The 18,665-nt window shown below is 44.7% G+C and overlaps 2 protein-coding genes across 4 annotated transcripts in view; both read left to right on the top strand.

Moving 5' to 3' along the window:
* The first annotated feature begins 1,731 nt into the window (after nucleotides 1–1,731).
* LOC115799292 (pyruvate dehydrogenase E1 component subunit alpha, mitochondrial-like) lies at nucleotides 1,732–10,494 on the top strand. Of its 3 annotated transcripts, XM_030756375.1 has the most exons (13): nucleotides 1,741–1,861; nucleotides 3,053–3,073; nucleotides 5,433–5,604; nucleotides 6,773–6,834; nucleotides 7,395–7,568; nucleotides 7,939–8,065; nucleotides 8,156–8,247; nucleotides 8,363–8,455; nucleotides 8,548–8,703; nucleotides 9,012–9,083; nucleotides 9,336–9,403; nucleotides 9,487–9,595; nucleotides 9,705–10,494. In XM_030756375.1, exons 1-13 carry the CDS (start codon nucleotides 1,802–1,804, stop codon nucleotides 9,867–9,869), a joined length of 1,371 nt encoding a protein of 456 aa, XP_030612235.1. In that variant the 5' UTR covers nucleotides 1,741–1,801; the 3' UTR covers nucleotides 9,870–10,494. The 3 variants fall into 3 exon arrangements, with proteins under 3 accessions (XP_030612234.1, XP_030612233.1, XP_030612235.1); XM_030756373.1 differs by lacking the exon at nucleotides 5,433–5,604 and having other exon boundaries at nucleotides 1,734–1,861; nucleotides 6,769–6,834; XM_030756374.1 differs by lacking the exons at nucleotides 3,053–3,073; nucleotides 5,433–5,604 and having other exon boundaries at nucleotides 1,732–1,861; nucleotides 6,769–6,834.
* Nucleotides 10,495–12,905: 2,411 nt separating this feature from the next.
* rps6ka3b (ribosomal protein S6 kinase, polypeptide 3b) overlaps nucleotides 12,906–18,665 on the top strand; it is a 64,598-nt gene continuing 58,838 nt past the window's right edge. Inside the window, exon 1 of the mRNA XM_030756342.1 lies at nucleotides 12,906–13,335. Coding sequence (XP_030612202.1) covers nucleotides 13,273–13,335 — 63 coding nt within the window. The 5' untranslated portion in view covers nucleotides 12,906–13,272. The remainder of the gene's footprint in view (nucleotides 13,336–18,665) is intronic.

Here is an 18,665-nt window from a genome sequence, read left to right as displayed (position 1 = left end):
TAAAAATACTTTTCAATGATTGTTGATATTTATGAACTATTTTTACTCCAGTAGTTACAAAACCTTCAAAATATGTATTTAGATGTTTAATTTACGGCACCATCTACACTGTGTTCCAAATTATTATGCAAGTAATATTGTCTCTGATTTTTCAAAATTACCTATATGAATTGCAGTCATTGTAATTTTCCAGTCATCAACTATTAGAGTACAATTGAAAGGTTTTTGAACAAACTGCCAATGATAACAGTATATTTTTTAAAAAATAAAACACTCAAAATGCGCCCAAAATGCATGTTCCAAATTATTATGCACAGCAGAGTTTTCAACCTTTTCATTTTTATAAAGAAAAAAAAAAAAGGCCATTTGTGAAATTATAAGCATTAGCAGGTTATTACAAACTGAAATCAAACAGTTTTCAAGTCAAAACTTTATTCTAGGTGATGTTACATTTGCACATAGGACCCCTTGTTCGAAAGGAGCTTCTGAACTCTCTCTTCCATTGAATTTGTCAGGTTTTGGATGGTATCTGCTTCTATTGTTTTGCATGAGGACAGAATACCCTCCCAGAGCTGTTGCTTAGATGTGAACTGCCTCCCGCCATCATAGACACTCCTTTTGATGATGCTCCAGAGGTTCTCAATGGGATTGAGGTCAGGGGAGCATGGGGGCCACACCATAAGTTTGTCCCCTTTTATGCCCATAGCAGCCAGAGATGCAGATGTGTCCTTTGCAGCATGAGACGGTGCATTATCATGCATGAAAATTATCTTGCTGCGGAATGCACAGTTCTTCTTCTTGAACCATGGCAGGAAGTGCTGTTTGAGAGACTCCACATACATTATGGAGGTCATCTTTACCCCTTCAGGGATCCTAAAGGGGCCGACAATCTCTCTCTCCATGATTCCAGCCCAAAACATTACTCCACCTCCTCCTTGCTGGCACCGTAGCCTTGTTTGCATTGGGTGTCCATCAACCAGCCATCCTCCACTCCATCCATCTGGACCATCGAGCGTTGCACGGCACTCATCGGTGAACAAAACAGTTTTGAAGTCAGTCTTCATGTATTGTTTGGCCCACTGGAGCCGTTTCTGCTTGTTTGCAGTGGATAGAGGAGGTCGACAGGATGGCTTACGCACAGCTGCAAACCTCTGAAGGACCCTGCATCTTGTGGTTCGGGGGACGTTGGAGGCACCAGCAGCTTCAAAAACGTGTCTGCTGCTATGACAAGGCATTTTTGCAGCTGCTCTTTTAACCTGACGTAATTGCCTGTTGGAAAGAGTCCTCAATTTTCCCTTATCAGCGCGCACACGTGTGTGCTCTGAATCAGCTACATACTTCTTGATTGTGCGATGATCACGATGAAACACTCCACAATTTGTTGCTTCTCAGCAGCCGACACATCCTTTTTCTTTCCCATTTTGGCTGAAAATGTAGGCTGCTTAATAATGTGGGACAGCCTTCTTAAGTAGTCTTTCCTTTAATTGGACACACCTGCCAAACTAATTAGCACAGGTGTCTGCAATTGCTTTCAGTGATATGAAGAGCCCTGATACACATCACCATCAATGGGTTTCACTGACAAACAAAAAAAATCTTACCTTATCACTCCTAAACACTTTTTGCATAATAATTTGGAACACAGTGTATTTATCTGTCTATGGGGAGGCGATACATGCCGTGCGGAACCAATGTTGTGTAGGACCGTGGCGCAACGTCGGCGCCGTTTCCAACTCGGACAGTAACACGGCACATCCTTCATTAATCCTCTCCCGGTTCAGGTCGCGTCCGTGTGTGGAGCATGAAAACCATGTTAGCCATGATCTCTAACGCTCTGTGCAGGATGACCGGCAGGAATGCGGTGAGTTTTTGGGGGTTGGTGTGGGGCCGGAGGCCGGTTTCTGTGCCGGGCCGGGCCGTGCTAACTGTTAGCTCGCCTCGTTCTGTTTGGCTCGGGGCGCTGACCTTGTTAGCAGGCGCTAACATTAGCAGAGGGGGCTGGTTTGAGTCTTTATTTGCAGTTTGCATGTTGCGGTGAAAGAATGAGTTATTGGTGCTCTCGTGTGATTGGCTGACTGGATGCCAGCATGCTTTAATGCTGTGACAAACGCAGTCACAGCCCGGGTGCTAATTCGGTGTTTCTCTAACCCTGAACGCTTCCTGCCTTCCTCACACAGCACGAAGAGCTTGTACTGCCACACAGGCGCTGATGGGCTCAATACTGACCAGCATGGGACGCTTTAAATGCGATAAAGGGGCTTCTGAGTTCATCTTGCCCATGTAAACCTCTAACTTTGCGCTCAGATGAGCTACCTGCATTGTTATATATCTCTAGAAGCCTTATGTGAGCATGCGTGTTGGTGCCAGGTAGTCACACAGGTGAGGCCAAACCCTTTCTTTGCTGTAGGCTGAAAACATGAGTTTGACATCAAAAGATGAATGTGAGACAAAAAAAAAATCATGTCAGCTTTTATTTCCAGGTGTTTACATCTGGTCTGAGACACAGTTGCTCTGATAGCAGCTTCGGTATGTTGAGCCTAGAAAGCCCGGTGATTTAGCCACCTTCCTGACACTCAATACTGTGACTTTAAGCTCACTGAAGCTCACGAACCCACTTATCTGGCTTTGCAGTGCACTCCCCTGGTTTCTCAGGCCAAATGTAAACTTTTAGTTCCAGATAAGATGTAAACAGGATACAGGACTTCCTTCATAGTCCAAAATCAGGCCATCAAGAGATGCTGGGTCCGTTTAAAACACATCAGCGCCTCCCTGTGGGTCAGTAGGACTGCCAGCAGCATGTCGAGTGTTTGTTGTGGTGCATCAGTGACAGAAGCTTCCTACAGGCACTGCTTTAGTAATCATAAATGTGTCATCCAGAGTGAAAATGCCTCAGTCTTAACGTTGCCTGTGGGAACCCTGTTCTTTCAGCCGGCTTCACCTCTTACCTCCTGCCTTCCTGCTATCTTTATTCACACAAATCACTCAAAGACTCCCCATTCATTTCTCGCTTCTCTCCCCCCTCTCCCTCCTCTCCCCATCGCCTGAACCCTAGGGAGCCCAAACAGTGTCAGAGGTAAGCAGCTGCTGATGTTTGTCTGCAGGCCCCGTCCTGCTCTGATGATGATGATGATGATGATGATGATGATATCCAGGGAGCTTAACTGTGAAGTGCAGCTGAAAGAATCACTGTACTATGATTGTCCTCATAGCTGCAGTGTGTAGATGCCTGTTTTCTCAGTGTTTTAGCTCCTTTTTTAATTTAAACACTCTTATTCCACACTTTAAGCTGGCTTTGCAGCACCTAAATGGACGCCTGTCACCCCTGCAATGCTGTGTGTGTGTGTGTTGTCCCATTTCAGATTAATAATGTTTTTGGGGATTCACCGATGGCCCCAAACCTAAACAAACAAAAAAACCCTCAAACTGCATGTTTTTAATTAGTTTTTATTTATTTTGTTTGTGATAAATGACTCGCTCATGTTCTTGGGATGAGCAGTTCTCAAGGAAGCTGCAGTCCACCATCATAGAAATTCAATTAAATAATAACAATTAATTAATAATTAAATAAAATGAATTTAAAACAGTCTATAAATACACTGAGCATCAATAAGCAAACATTTAAAAAAGATAATAAATAAAATAAACAAATCCTGGATAAAGTCCATTTAAAAAGTCAAAAATTAATAGAAACAAAAGTTAAATTAAAATGAGCTGGAAGTAAACTAAAGGTTTATCAGTTAAGATCATTTAAAAAAATAAAATAATAATAAAATAAATGTGGGGGTGTATGGTGGTTAGCACTGTTACCTCACAGCAAGAAGGTCCTGGGTTCGAATCCCCCATCTGGCCTTTCTGTGTGGAGTCTGCATGTTCTCCCCATGTCTGTGTGGGTTCTCCGGGTTCCTCCCACAGTGCACAGACATGCTCTTAGCGGGGTTAGGTTACCTGCTGAGTGTGAGTGCGAATGGTTGTCTGTGTGTCTGTGTTAGCCCTGCGACAGGCTGCCGACCTGTGCAGGGTGTGATAGGCCCCCCGTGATCCTGAATTGCTGGAGCACATGTGTCAGACTCAAGGTCCGCGGGCCACATCCAGGTCCCAATATAATTTTATACGGCCACAAGATGATTTCATATCGCTATTATTAATGGCCAGCGGGTAAATTGCGCTCCCACCGTATATTACAAATCTCACAATGTACTGAACAGCTGCCGCGCAGGCCAAGACCTGTGCACTAACTCATTTTCCATTGCCAATGACACAGTGATCAGTTATCAGCTGATAAAAACAACAATCATCACACAGTGACATATAAGCTAGCCTGACCCCCCCCCCCCAAAAAAAAACAAACAAAACAAAAACCAAACAAACAAAAAAAAACAAAAAACAAAAACAAATGGAGAACGGATCTTTCGAAACAGGCAAGGCAAAGGACCTGATCGCTAACATCGGCGGTAAACCGTGTGTTTCTTTTCCTCGCCTGCTATGTTCGGGGAAAGGATACGGGAGAAGATGCAGAGGGAGACCTGCACAGGTGAGCTGACAGTGCATCACTGCGTCACACAGCAGGAAGCGCGCAGCAAAGTCCTGAAGACAGAACGTGTCATAAGCACCGAAACACAGACAGTGAACTTTATAAGAGGCAAAGGTTTAAATCACCGGCAGTTTCGGAGGAAATAGTTTCTGAATTTGGTGACGTTTTATACTTCATGAATTGTTTAAATCGTCTCCATAGACTCCTCGAGTTGTTCATTACAGTTATTTATTGAAAGTTCTGGGGGGGGCTTATGTTGCGTCACTTCCGTTGCGGCTTTCGTATTCGTGTTGCGGCTTTTGTATTTGACCTGACACCTCTGGGCCACTGTAGAAAATAGATGGAGAAATAAAAGTTAAAAATTGTGGATAAAATCCATTTTAAAAGAACAAAATGACATAAAATTAAAGTTTAATTTAAACTGGCTCATAACTGCAATAATAAAATAATTCTGTATAAAATACATCAACAACAAAAACATCCTAGAAATTAAACATAAAATAACAATTAATGCAAAGACGGTGCATCAAAATCCTCACAGCTGAATGAATTAAACAGCAAATGCATCAATGCAGATGAATCTAATAATCTCAGATTAGTTTTCAGTTGAAGTGCAAATTAATAAATCATCTAATTGTTGAAGATCTTAATTGTTAAGCAGATTTTTGTTTAATAATTAATAACTTCCACATACAAAGTGCTGTGTGGACGCTGTTGGGCTGGTTTCAGTCTCCGTGTCCCCGTCTGTGTCTCTCTCATCATTTTAGACTCCGCCCATCATGTCTGTCTCCAGCTAGCTGCAGCTCCTCTCTCACCTGTAGCCACGTCCTCACCTGTAGAGCTCCACTGGGCGTGCTCTGCTGTGCTCTGGTCTGATTGGTTGGCTCCTTTTGTTCCCCAGCTGCTGAGTGACCTGTCAGAGTTTGTCGATCTAACGTCGCCGGCGCCGCCCGCCACGACACAGACCCAGCGGCTTCCACCTAAACCGCCTCCACCACCAGTCAGTACTAGAGCGGCGGCTGCGCCGTTAGTTAGCGGCAGTGCTGACCAGCTAGACGGACCAGTAAGGACTCGTGTAGCTTCCTCCGTGTCTGCTGCCTGCTCACTAACAGGGCCGGGGAACCTAACCGAGCTGCTGCATGGACAGATGTGTCTGAATTCAGAGGAATGACCTCATGTAGCAAAGTCTGTTTGGGGTCACAGGATGCCTGTCACATTAATCCTGCACTCAAAGGAGTGTGAAGAAGGGCTAAAATGGAGGGAATTTCTTTGGCACAGGAAGGGGTCAATAAATAATAAACCAAAATATCAGCATGTTGTACAAATTCTTAGTTTAAACATTGTCGTTGGCCCAGAATCTCATAATTGGTGCATCATCATTCAAAATTATTTCATTTCTTTTGGGCTTTTATAGATCACGAGAGGCCTGTTTGTTATTTACAGGTCAGCTTTCACTAACACTCCTCCTCCTGATCAGTTCATCTGTCTTTGATCATCGTTCACTCTAAAAGTCTGAAAAGCTCCCAAATCTTGAGTTTGACCCCACATTTGAGACACGACTTAAACGATTGATTATCAGAAGTATTTCTTTCTCTCGATGTTTGACTGTTTTTAGTCTGGGACAAGAAACTCTCGAACAAACAGGCCAGACCAGGATTTGCTGTCTGTAACCTCGGGAGTGTTTTTGAAGCATTTGTTACGGCATTTCCAAAGACTGACAGAGATTAATGATTAATATTTAAATCTGAAGGAAAGAAATTTACTTTTGCACAAGAAAAATCTGGCAAAACGCTCCAAACACGAACTCCAGGTTACATTTCAGCGGTAAAGACCTGACCTGTCTGCAGCTGAGCAAAGCTTTGAGTGCTGATGTTTAATCTGTAATTGTTCAGATCAGATTATTGAACTGCGTCCTGCAGAGATTTGGAAGAGCTCACTGATGTCCTGCAGCTCCTCAGAGGGACACAGAAGAGTCAGGCTGGATGAACCACGGTGTAATACTGCACTGGGTTTGTCCTTCCTCCCTGTTACCGCCCCCCACAGTTTCACAGATTACTGAGAGCAGTCGTGTATGAACCACCCGATCCCGCCCGTCTGATCCCACTGACCCCCCCCCCCCCACCCCCGCTGTGACGAGGAGGGCAGCCTCAGTGGGAAAGACTTGTGTTCTCGTTAAGTCGTGTTGTGATGCTGCAGTGATGCAAATATCTTCAGCTGGTCGTGTTTGTGTCTTTCAGGGAGCCAGAGTTGTCGTCTCCCGCTCCTTCGCTGACTTCACCCCTCAGGCGACCTTTGACATCAAGGTGGGCTGAAACAAGAATCACTGATAGCAACCACAGACCAAAGAAAGGGGAGGAATTGATCAGTTTTTCTTATTGACCCCATAAATCTCTGATTAGACTGGCAGCCAGCAGCCCAGTTAAACGTCTTAAAGCACAGACTGAGGTCATTAAAAGACCTCTACATACAACAGCAGACGACACCTGCTGCATTTTTTATTTCATTCTGCTGTTAAACTGTTAACACAACGACCTCTGCAGCAGCTCCATCGTGAGTGCTCATCAGTCCTATCAGGGGTGCGTATTCAGGCTAAAAACACCGGCAGCTGATGCAGCAGTCTGTGGGAAAACCTGCTCACAGTACTAAATCTGGATTTAGGAGCGCTTATTAAACCTAATTTCACTCAATTAAGGACCAAACATGTAAAAGTCTTTGGTTTACTTTTGCACGAGGAACAAAACACACAATCTTTCATTTTAGAAGCAATGAAACAAAATAATGTTAATATTCTCCTCAGGTGGGCACAGAATCAGATGACCCGTCTCTTCAGTGTCAGGCGTTCAGTTCATGTTTGTCTGTTTAGAAATGTGACCTGCACGGCCTGGAGGAGGGCCCCCCGGTGAAGGCGGAGCTGACGAGGGAACAGGGCCTGCAGTATTACCGCACCATGCAGACGGTGAGGCGCATGGAGCTCAAAGCCGACCAGCTCTACAAGCAGAAGATCATCCGAGGCTTCTGTCACCTGTACGATGGACAGGTAACACCTTCAGTCCAGGAAGGAGAACTCTGTTTTATTAGATCCAATTCTAAAACCAAAGGGCAGAGACACCCAGGTATTTACAATCATTACAATCAGGCCATCACTGAACAGAGGAGGTGGATTACATCACCAGCTGTCCCCCATTTACAAAGCAGTCCTGAGCTCCCCTCCCAGGCACCTCAGCCCTCACTCACACCTTTCTTCAGGTGACCAGGTTTCACTCAAAGCTGCTGATTGTAACGACTCAGGCCTCAGACGTATTAGATCCAGGTCTCAGTGAATGCAGCAGTGCAGTCAAACTACGAGACAGAAACAAACACAAGTCTGTGAGTGGAGTAAGATGCAGAAAGTTTGGTTTCTCCCACAGGAAGCGTGTGCTGCAGGCATCGAGGCTGCCATCAACCCCTCTGACCACCTGATCACGGCGTACCGCGCCCACGGGTACACGTACACCCGAGGCATCTCCGTGAAAGAGATCCTGGCCGAGCTCACGGGTGAGAGCGAGAGGAAGACGCTGCAGTCGGTATGTGTGCACACCTGAAGTGGATCGTAGCCTCAACTTCACTTTTATTTGTCCTCCTCAGGTCGTAGAGGGGGCGTGGCCAAAGGGAAAGGGGGCTCGATGCACATGTACGCTCCACATTTCTATGGAGGCAACGGCATCGTGGGTGCACAGGTAAGCACGTTTAAAAACAAAGCTTAAACACCTGCACATTCAGTGACCAGGCTGCACATTTCCATCATTAATCATCCTTGTTACAGTTTGAGTAACTCAACTGTGAACTGTGCAGGTACCTTTGGGAGCAGGTGTCGCTCTGGCATGCCAGTACCAGGGCAACAACCAGGTGTGCATCACGCTCTATGGAGACGGAGCAGCCAATCAGGTAAGATTTAAAAAATCTAAAGTCCTCATAGGTTAGAATTAGAATAAAGAAACAGGGATCATGTGACCTCCTCTCCTCTCTGATCCAATCAGGGCCAACTCTTCGAGTCCTTCAACATGGCCGCTCTGTGGAAGCTGCCGTGCATCTTCATCTGTGAGAACAACAAGTACGGCATGGGGACGTCGGTGGAGCGAGCTGCAGCCAGCACCGACTACTACAAGAGGGGAGACTTCATACCCGGACTCAGAGTGAGATATGAACAAGTTAGAGCAGAGAAATGAAAGCTGCAGGGGCCGGCGGGTAAACGTGGCGGTCCTGGGCAGCGGCTGCAGTGTGTCTGATGGCTGTACACTGCCGCTGGCCCGTTTGGACCCAGACTATAACAGGAGGAGGCTGATAGTCCTTCCTGGCAGTTGCAGGTGTGAGCATGCATACAGCTGTTTGATGCTCATGTATGATACTGCACACAAACACTCACAGGAAGACGGCAGGATTGTTACAGGTATGACTTTGCTGTACATGAAGGTGCACAGTTTTAAAGTCTTCTCTCCTGTAGGTGGATGGGATGGATGTCCTGTGCGTCAGAGAGGCCACCAAGTTCGCTGCAGATCACTGCAGAGCTGGAAAGGTGAGCGGTGACCTCACAGCTCTGCGCTCCCTGGAAAAACACGAGCACGTGACGTAAACCATCGAACGCTACTTTGTAGCTTCTCTGTTCATATAAATGAATATAAAACCATGAACTTGAGCACTAATGCACCCACATGCTTTAATTTTGAAGGGTTCTCACAGTGCAGTGCTTCCTGTAGGTTGTACTCTGAGGGTCTGAAGCGTTCAGTCGCTGTGAAGCAGCAGTCTCACAGCAGTTTGTGTTCTTCAGGGTCCCGTTGTAATGGAGCTGCAGACCTACCGTTACCATGGACACAGCATGAGTGACCCGGGTGTCAGGTGAGTTACCTTTTCAGAGGATTACCTGTCCCTGAGTGAGTCTGGAATCTCTGATGTTTGTGGTTTGGTTTGACCTCCTGCAGCTACCGTACTCGTGAGGAGATTCAGGAGGTCCGGAGTAAGAGCGACCCCATCTCCATGCTGAAGGAGCGCATGCTCAGCCACAACATGGCGTCTGTAGAAGAGTTCAAGGTGAGCGCGCACGGACGACGCGGATAAAATCGGAGAGTTGCGTAGCTGTAACCTTGGAAATCAAGTTTATAAGCTGCAGGATTAAAGCGCCCGATTTCTCTCCTGGCAGGAAATCGACATCGAAATCCGTAAGCACGTGGAGGAGGCGACCCAGTTCGCCACCTCGGACCCGGAGCCCCCGCTGGAGGAGCTGTGCAACCACATCTTCTCCAGCGACCCGCCGCTGGAAGTGCGCGGGACAAACCCCTGGTCCAAACTCAAGTCTGTCAGCTAGACTCAAATCACACACACACAAATACACTCCAAGCTTTGACCCACACATTCAGCACCTCCTTCCTCGACTTTTCCTCGACGGGACTTTGAGGCGTTTACCTGAAACATGCCAGTGTTGTTTGTTTGTTTGTTTGTTTGTTTGTTTATTTATTTATAGTTTAATGTAGAAACACACAAAGTATTATTGGTGGTGGAGTCAGATGTTAACATGCTGCAGGGCTGCACTGTAAACGCACAAACACCTGACACATGTCCTCAGAAACCTTCCTCCATGTTGATCCAGCATTTTAATGTTCGTGTAGCTGTTCCCTCAAAGTGTGACTTTAAACTTGGGAAATGCAAACGTGATGTTTGGTAATAAATGTGTACGTTAACCTTTGTTTTAATGAGCAATCACAGGCCGGAGCTCCAATCCACAGAAATTCCTTATCTGAAACAGGTTCAGCATCCAGCATACAGTTGCTACACTACACCACCAAAAGTATCCACTGTCTGCCCTCACACACATGAACCTGAGTAACATCCAGTCTTAATCCAGAGGGTTTGATATGATGTGGGCCCACCCTCTGCAGCTGTAACAACTTCAGCTCTTCTGGGAAGTCTTTCCACAGGTTTAGGAGTGTTTATGGGAATTTCTGACCATTCTTCCAGAAGCACATCTGTGAGGTCAGACACTGATGTTTGTAGAAGCAGTCTGCATGCTGGTTTATACACCTGTGGAAGTGACTGGAACACCTGAACTCAGTGATCTGGATGGTGAGTGGATACTTTTGGTGGTATAGTTTATATTAATGCTTAAAACGATTTGTGACCTAAAGGTTAAAAAGAAGCTGAGCTGAAGACGAGACTTTAGACCGTCTCTAAAAGCTTCAGACCTTCGTACACACCGAGGTCTGAGGGATCTTCCGGGAATGATTACTTCCTCGAGATCTGATTGGTCAGAATGTGAATGTGTTGATCTCGTATGCAGAAGCAGGTAAAGTCTGCAGGGTCTAACAGGTGAACTGCCGTAACACTAAAACCTTCAGTTAGCCCCAAATCCTGCTTCACCGCACAGACCTGTGGGAACAAAAAATAACTGGCGACTTCACCTTTACCACCAATTTAAAATAAATAATAAAAATTCACCTGCTCGACTTCTGCTGCTGAGACAGACATGCTGATGTGTGCAGGTAACTGAACGCAGGTGAATGGATGCACTACACTTGATATTTTCTGGGCACTTTAGGGGTTTGAAGAATGAGTCTGAAAATCTTTCCTCTGGGTTCCTTAAAGGTTGCTGTTACTGAGCTTGTACAGGTGTGAAGCTTTCCTGTTTACCTGTATGAATGGTGGGAACTGAGGCTGTGAAATAAAATAAAACTTTAAAATAAAATAAGTGGTTTGATTTTTCTTTGTAACAGTGAAATATCAGAGGCTCAACTTTACTCTTTATTTGTTTAACATATCTGTGTGGTAACAATATGTCCAAATATGGTAAATGGACTAGTTCTTATAAAGCGCTTTTCTACTCAGTCTGAGCACTCAAAGCGCTTATACAACACGTTTACATTTACCCATGCACACAAGCACTAACATGATTAACTGAGCTAAGTGCTTTTAATTATCTAACATTCGCACTCAGAGAGAAACTTGGGGTTCAGTATCTTGCCCAAGGATACATTGGCAGGCAGCCTTGAGTACCCAGGAATCAAACCGCTGACCCTCCAATCAGTACGTGACCTGGTCTACCTCCTGAGCTACAGCCACCCCACATACATGGAATCAAAAGGCTTCAAATTAAAAGCAATAATGAGCCGTGTTCAGCTGTTCCGTCCGCAGCCACGAGGTGGCGCCATCGGGCTGAAAATGAAGCTTTTTTTAATTCAATTGTGAAACGAAAAATCAGTTTGTTTAATTGCAGAAAAAAATCAGAGTTTCTGCAGCAGTTTTGTTCTGTTTGTTGTCGGATTCATAATATGAATAAAAACGTGTCTGGACTTATTTGACTGAATGCTACAAATTTAAACCACCGAGAAAACACAAAAAATTTTCTGATAGAAAATTATTAACAATCTTCTGGATTTTGTAACAACACACTGTGAAGACTGCACACAAAGAAACTTTTATTTTTGCAAACTGAGCTCATGTTTGAGTTCTCTCTCACACACACACACACACACACACACACACACACAGAGCTGTCATCTTTGCATTAATGTGTATTCTTTCATTTTGCTTTTTTCTGATCACAAATTTTTTATTGTCTAATTTTTTTTTTTTTTGGTAATTTGGCATTTTGTGGGTCTTATTTTTACACGTTTTTGTAGTCCTGCAGTTTATTTTTGGCGGTTTGCACTCATTTTTTGTATGTTTGTGATCCTTTACAGTAGTTTTTTTGGATCATTTATTATTAGTATTTTTGAGGTACTTTTGTGCAAATGTTGCATTTTTTTATGGTCATTTATTGTATGTTTGGCTTATTTTGGAGTACTTTGTGATTTTTTTCTGGTCATTTGGAGTATTTTTGTGGTGATTTGGGGTATTTTGTGCTACTTTTTTCCTTTCGTAGCCTTTGATGTTTTTGCAGTCGTGGGTCACTTTGTGTCTGTTTGGGTCATTTGGAGTATTTTGGGGTTATTTTTGTGCTGCTCCGTGATGTTTTTGCAGTTTATTTTTGAGGTAGTTTGTCACCACTTTGCACGTTTTTGTGTATTTTGTGCGTTTTCTGGTCATGTGGCTTATTGTTTGGGTGTTTTGTGGCCATTTTTGATCTTTTTAAGGTGATGTGTTCACGTGTCTCTTGATTGATTGATGGATTGCTTGATGGAGGCAGTTCGGCGTCCCGCTGTGAACTCGCAGTAACAACATGCGCATTAAAATAAAAACCGCGCGTTAGTGATGAATCAGACTGTTTATTCATAAATTCCGGGACGTGTCCGTTCACTCCTTTATTACCTAAGTACGGAGGCCGCCTGTTGTCGTGACGCAGCCGTGACGCAGCGCTCTGACGGACAGGTAAGCCGACACCGGCCGCCATATTGGGAAACAACGGAAGTGTGAGAGAGAGCGTGGCGGGGGTAGAGAGAGAGGAACAGATAAAGTCAATCAGTTTCCGAAAAAGGGCGTCCTCCTCCTCCTCCTCCTCCTCGTCTTCTTCTCCGTGTCTCCGGAGGAAGGGGCGGTCTCAGCGCCGCGGCAGATCCGGAATTAGCCCCTGTTCGCTCGGCTCCGCTCGGTCGGTTGGTCGGTCGGTTCGGTTTGTGCCGACGCTGAAAGTGGACTACTACCTTGAAACATTTTTTTTTTTAAGAATAAGAAAGAGGAGGAAAGGCGGCTGGGCTGAGGGAGGTACGAGCAGCAGGAGAGAGGAAGAAAGAAGAAGAAAGAAAAAGTAGAGGCAGAAGAAGAAGGAGGAGAAGAAGATGCCTCTGGCTCAGCTGGCGGATCCCTGGCAGAAGATGCCGCTGGGGGGGACGGCTGGAGAGGTGAGCAGCTTTGGTTTGTCCCGCACTGACTGACAGCTGACTGCGGGCTGCAGGCACCGCAGCAGCTTCGAACAAACACAGGATGCAGGCTGATGCGAAAACACACATTTTTAAGTCTCCGCCAGGCAGAGGCTCCGAAAGCTGCTGCAAATACAACATAAAGTACCACAAGAAACACGTCTGCACACCAGGAAACACCGAACATGTGCTCGGGCTGACAAAGTCACGTTAAAGTGCTGAAAATGTAAAAAAAATAGATGGTTTTAATAATGACAGCAGCTGCTAAGTGACTGCAGGACCATCGCTGTGAGCCTAAATTAGATTTTAAACAGCATAAAGTCCAGTTTATGTCACTGAAGACACAAACGTGAAGTCATGCTCGGTGCAGAAATATTAAACCACTGCAGCAGGACGCAGTAACAGCTGTTTCAGTCTCAGAGCAAGAAGGTTCAGATCTGAAGGCTTTATGAAACCAGTGTGAGCAGCAGCTAAACGGACCCAGTAAAGTTACACTAACGCAACAAAGTATCACAAATATGCATTCATGCCTTATGCAGGAGTATTACAGCAGTACTACAGGCCACAGCAGTACTATAAAGGACTAAAGTGTCACTATAAGCTGCCGAGTGTTGCAGTGTTGTTGGGCTTGTCATGGATGTGTTACCAGTGTTCAATCAAGAGGTTTAAAATATAAAGGACAAAAATATGAAATTAGATTTATATTAGTGCAGCAGCTGCTGATGACTCGGGGACATTATTATGACACTAAATTGGATTTTAAACACCAGGAAGCAATAAAGTGAAACCAGTTTGTGCGACTCTGAAGACACAAACATGAAGTAATGTTCTGTGCACGAATATTAAACCACTACAGCAGGACGCAGAAGGGCTATAAAAGCTTGTGTTTAATTGAGAGGTTTAAAAAGAAAATACACAAATATAAAGGTATCAGATTTTATTATTACACAGACATTATTTTAAACTTAAACTGGATTTAAAGCCCCATGAAGCTCCAACAGGACTAAATTAGTTGCACTAAAACACAACATAAAGTAGCATAAGGTCAGTCTGAAGACTCAAAGATGACGTGATGCTTCATGCACAAGTATTACATTAGTACATTAGTACTGCGGAGCAGAGACAGTACCAAAGTGTCTCTACACGCTGCCAAAGCAGGGTTTGAAGCTCTCTGGGAGCATATTTCAGTGTTAAGGTTGGAAATGTCATAAAATACAAAAATATGAAGCTGCACTTCAGGACAATTAGATTTGTTACCATTTAAGCAGCTACAGACTCACCAGATCTGATTAAAATTCAATGTTGAGTATAAGGTTTAAAGTGGCAGTCAGGCTGTTACAGCAAACGCTCTGCACAGTCTGAGGGGAAAAAAAGCAACAGGGGACATGAATGATCTGATCTCAGGTCACCTCTGAGGGTCACCAGCTCACTTTAAATCACCTTCAAGCCTCTGTTAGATCAGCAGCAGCACCCTCCTTTACTTTAACAAACCATCACACTGAAAAACACCCGTGTCCTAAGATCACGCTGTGCACGTGGAAGACTTTACATTAAATACTAAAGCAGTGTTGCAGGCCGTGCACAGCACCTTAAACTACTTCAGTGTCAGTATATGTGACCAGAGAGGTGCAGGAATTATTAGATTTAAAAAGTACACAATAGCATGTACATAGTTTTTAACATAGTTTTCCTGGAATAGAAATAACTAAGGTGCTACTGATTTCCTACCAGGCGTAGACCTGCAGTTACCCCAGGTATATTACTGCAGTAAAAAGGGTGTTTGTGTAAACATGAGCCCAGCTAACTAAAAAAAACCCTGAAATTATGACTTAATTAAAGAAGTTTAAAAGATTAAAGAAGTATTTGATAAGCAGTAAAAATAAATACAACACAGATCCATTCGTTACTTTTAGGCCTCAGGCTCAGACACAGGTTGGAGACCTCCAACTGGTTGGAGAGTGGTTGCTGGAGGTTTCTGGTAGTCTTTAGGTGAAATTGCACCAAAACCTCCTGATTGCATTGGTCACTAATGCACTGTAGTCCAACCAATACAGGAATTTTAAGACTGATGCTGATATTTGGTGATTTAAAAACCAGATATATCTGCAGATATATTGAAACATAAACAGATTTGCTTAACATTTATTATGTGTAGTTATTTACTCACTCATCTATGCTCTGCCTGCGTCTGCTTGGATCAGCTGGTTGTTGCCTTTGTGGTGCTGCTGACAGGGAAGATGCAGAGTGCCCTCTGATGGACAAACTGTGACATCAAGACTCATGACATGGTTGAAGGGTGTTTCTTCCATGTCTTTTTTTACTTATCAAGTCTTTCATTTATTGGCAGTACTGATAGATCGGTAAACAGCTAATATCCTGCAATGATATTGACCCTCTGATAAATTTGTCAGATTGCTGTTGTCACTCGGAGTTTGCATGGAAGACAGCAACTTGTCTTCAAACACTCTCAAACTTCTTGACGAGCTGTAGTGAAAGTTCAGAAAGTGTGATGGAAGTGGAAACCTTACAGCTTCAAAGCAACCAAAATGTTTCAAAAGGTGCAGCTTTTACTTTGAAAGCAAATGGTCTCCGTTTCCAGTTTCACTACCTCTCAGCCTGATGGTGTCTTCTGTGCAAACTTACTGCAGCAATCTGCTAGTGACCAAAGCAATCACAAGGAGGTGCAGTGCTCTCCTTTTACCTGGTGGCTGCCAACAACCACTCAGCAACCAGTTGGGCAATGTACATTCTTCCCCCACTGAGTGTTTTTATTATGTCCAATATGGAGGAGAACTCTTAAGCAATGTGTGCATGACGTCACCTGAGAAACCTGCACCAAAAACCTTGCGTTTATTTTATATACTTGCATATTCGTGCAGTTGCTATTAGTTTGCGTGGAAGATGCAGACTTGTCTGTAAACACTCACTAATCGGTAGTGAAACTATGAAAAGTGCAACGCAAAACAGAAACGTAGACTGTTAGTATTCAAAGTAAAAGCTGCAATCAGCACAAAGGGCACACCTCTTACTTTGAAGGCAAACGGTCTCTGTTTCCTGTTATCATGGTTTCACATCGCTCAGCGAGCAGATGGCGAGTGTTTGCAGACAAGTTGGCGGCATCCATGCAAACTACAGGTGACCGCATAATCTCCTTTGGTTGCTTTGCAACAAAAGCAATTGTAATGAGGTTTTCAGTGGAGCGGCCTCTTTGCATTTCACCTGGAGATGCCAGCAAAGCAGCTACTCACCAACTGGTCGGGGAGTTCACATGTGACTGTTACTGCAGTTTATTGCAGGTTACAAAGTTTTGTTTCATTTTGTTGGCACATTAGAGTCGGATGTAACTCTATTTATCAGCCCGTAAAGTAGAAAATGCCATCAGCGACCAATAGAATTTGTTCTAGGCTCTCCGTGTTTTCATGATAAACGTGTGTGTTTACCATTAAGACGGCTGTTTTTGGGGTTGTAACATTTCTGAATTGTGATTGGTGGGGGGTGGGGGGCCCTAGGCCTGTGTGATTGGGGCCTCTGTTAGACTGGCTCCGTCCGTGCTGACAGGAGGCAACCATCTCTGCAACCTGCTGTTGCTGTAATTGATGACGATGATTCACCCCGTCCTTAATTAATGGACACTAACTGATGTTTAATGCTGCTCTTTTTTAATTTTTCTCAAGAAACAGCCAGTGTACAGTAAATCAGACACACATACTCCTTAATTTATTAGTGAGATTACAATTAATCAATAATGGAGATGATTGGCTGCAGCCCCGGGAGACGTTAAATTAATAGTTTCTGCTTCCGTGCAGCTTCTCTGAAGCAATTCTGCGTGTTGTAAGAAACCGTGTGAGGCTGCAGAGTGCTGTTTCATCACTGCAGCTGCACACACACACACACACACACGTGCACGATAGTTTCTGCATTATGACGCTCTCTGCTCTTTGTGTGTGTGTGTGTGTGTGCGCGCACTGAATGATGTCTTCAGGGCACTAATACAAGCAAAGCATCCACTCAGCTTCACCTCTCACTCTTTTATGCGTGTTTTTTTGCTGTTTTGGTGGCCTAGAAAAAGCTTTCACAGGCACATCTCTGCATGCCAGAAGGCTGAGAGGTGTAACACAGGGGTCGAAGGTCGGGATTTGTTGAGTAGAGCGACAGCAGCGCATTCCTGTCAGGCTAAAAAGATGCCGAGAGGGGGAATACCACGGGCAGGTATGAGCTTGTTAGGTGGCGAGACAGAAAAAGAGATGCTGGCTGCAGTGACTCAGTGCACTTCTGTGTGTGTGAGAGAGGCTATCGACTCACACACATTTCTCCATGCAGCCCTTGTGACACCTCATACAGGAAGTGGACACATACACACACACAGACGTAACCTCTTCCTGAATCATGCGGCCACAGTGGCACCGCCTTCTGCTCTTTATCAAGATTCAGAAACTTGTAGGAAGGAAGAACTGGAAAAACACACACACACATTCTCACACACACACAGACTCAGACTCACACACAGAAAGTGTTTTTGCTTCAGAGTTGTGTCTCAGGTTCAGGAGGCAAAGCTGCTTTTGCAGCAGCCGATTTGCATCAGTTTGTTTTTGCTCAGCCTCAAAAAAATAAATCTGGATATAAAACAAAGCTGTCACACACTAACCAACAATCACACACCGTCACAGCTGTGGTGTCTGTCACCTTAACCTCCCTGTGTGCGCTGCTGGTGCCACTTTGTGGTATCCAGTGTTTTAACAATAAATGTATGCGACCCCACCTGATGTTCCCCCCAGCTCAGAGGAACCTGAGATGATTGGGTATCTTGTAGAACCACCTTTACCTTCAGCACCTTGAAGCAGAGGTTTACTGTATGACTTTGGGCCGAGCTGTGGCTGTCAGACAGTCTCACGTTTGGCTCTACAGAGACGTCCATGCCCGGGTCCCGTGGCTGCACAACAAGCCCAGATATTCACACCTCCACCTCCGTGCGCCACAGTTGGTCTGAGGTGTTTGGTGCTGTGCGTTATGGCCAAACAGGAAGTTGTTCCATTGGTCTTGTGTTCTGTTCTTTTCAGAGAGAAGAGGCTTCCTCCAGCCAGTCCTTCCAAACGAGCCACACTGGTTCCTCTGTCAGGAACTTTAACTTTTAACATACTGCCAGAGGCCCTGATTCTGAGGTGGCGCTCACAGTTGTAGCTGACCATTTTAATAATCTAGTATAACTAAAGTTAAACCTCAGTCACACAGTCCTAGAGACCGGTCACCAACCACCTGACACCTCTGGTTGCTGTGGAAAAATGTGTATTCCCTGATCAGCTGGTGAGTGGTGC

The sequence above is a fragment of the Archocentrus centrarchus genome, chromosome 20, assembly GCF_007364275.1.
Source record: "Archocentrus centrarchus isolate MPI-CPG fArcCen1 chromosome 20, fArcCen1, whole genome shotgun sequence".
In the NCBI taxonomy this organism is placed as follows: domain Eukaryota; kingdom Metazoa; phylum Chordata; class Actinopteri; order Cichliformes; family Cichlidae; genus Archocentrus; species Archocentrus centrarchus.
Note: the sequence above shows the minus strand (reverse complement) of the source record. Positions and strands in the feature narration are given on the sequence as shown.

Bases quoted from the DNA above. Each gene is read 5' to 3' on its own strand.
- LOC115799292 (XM_030756375.1), top strand. From the start codon at position 1,802: ATGAAAACCATGTTAGCCATGATCTCTAACGCTCTGTGCAGGATGACC. The intron at 8,066-8,155 runs GTGAGAGCGAGA...TGTCCTCCTCAG, and splicing joins GATCCTGGCCGAGCTCACGG to GTCGTAGAGGGGGCGTGGCC. The intron at 9,596-9,704 runs GTGAGCGCGCAC...CTCTCCTGGCAG, and splicing joins CGTCTGTAGAAGAGTTCAAG to GAAATCGACATCGAAATCCG.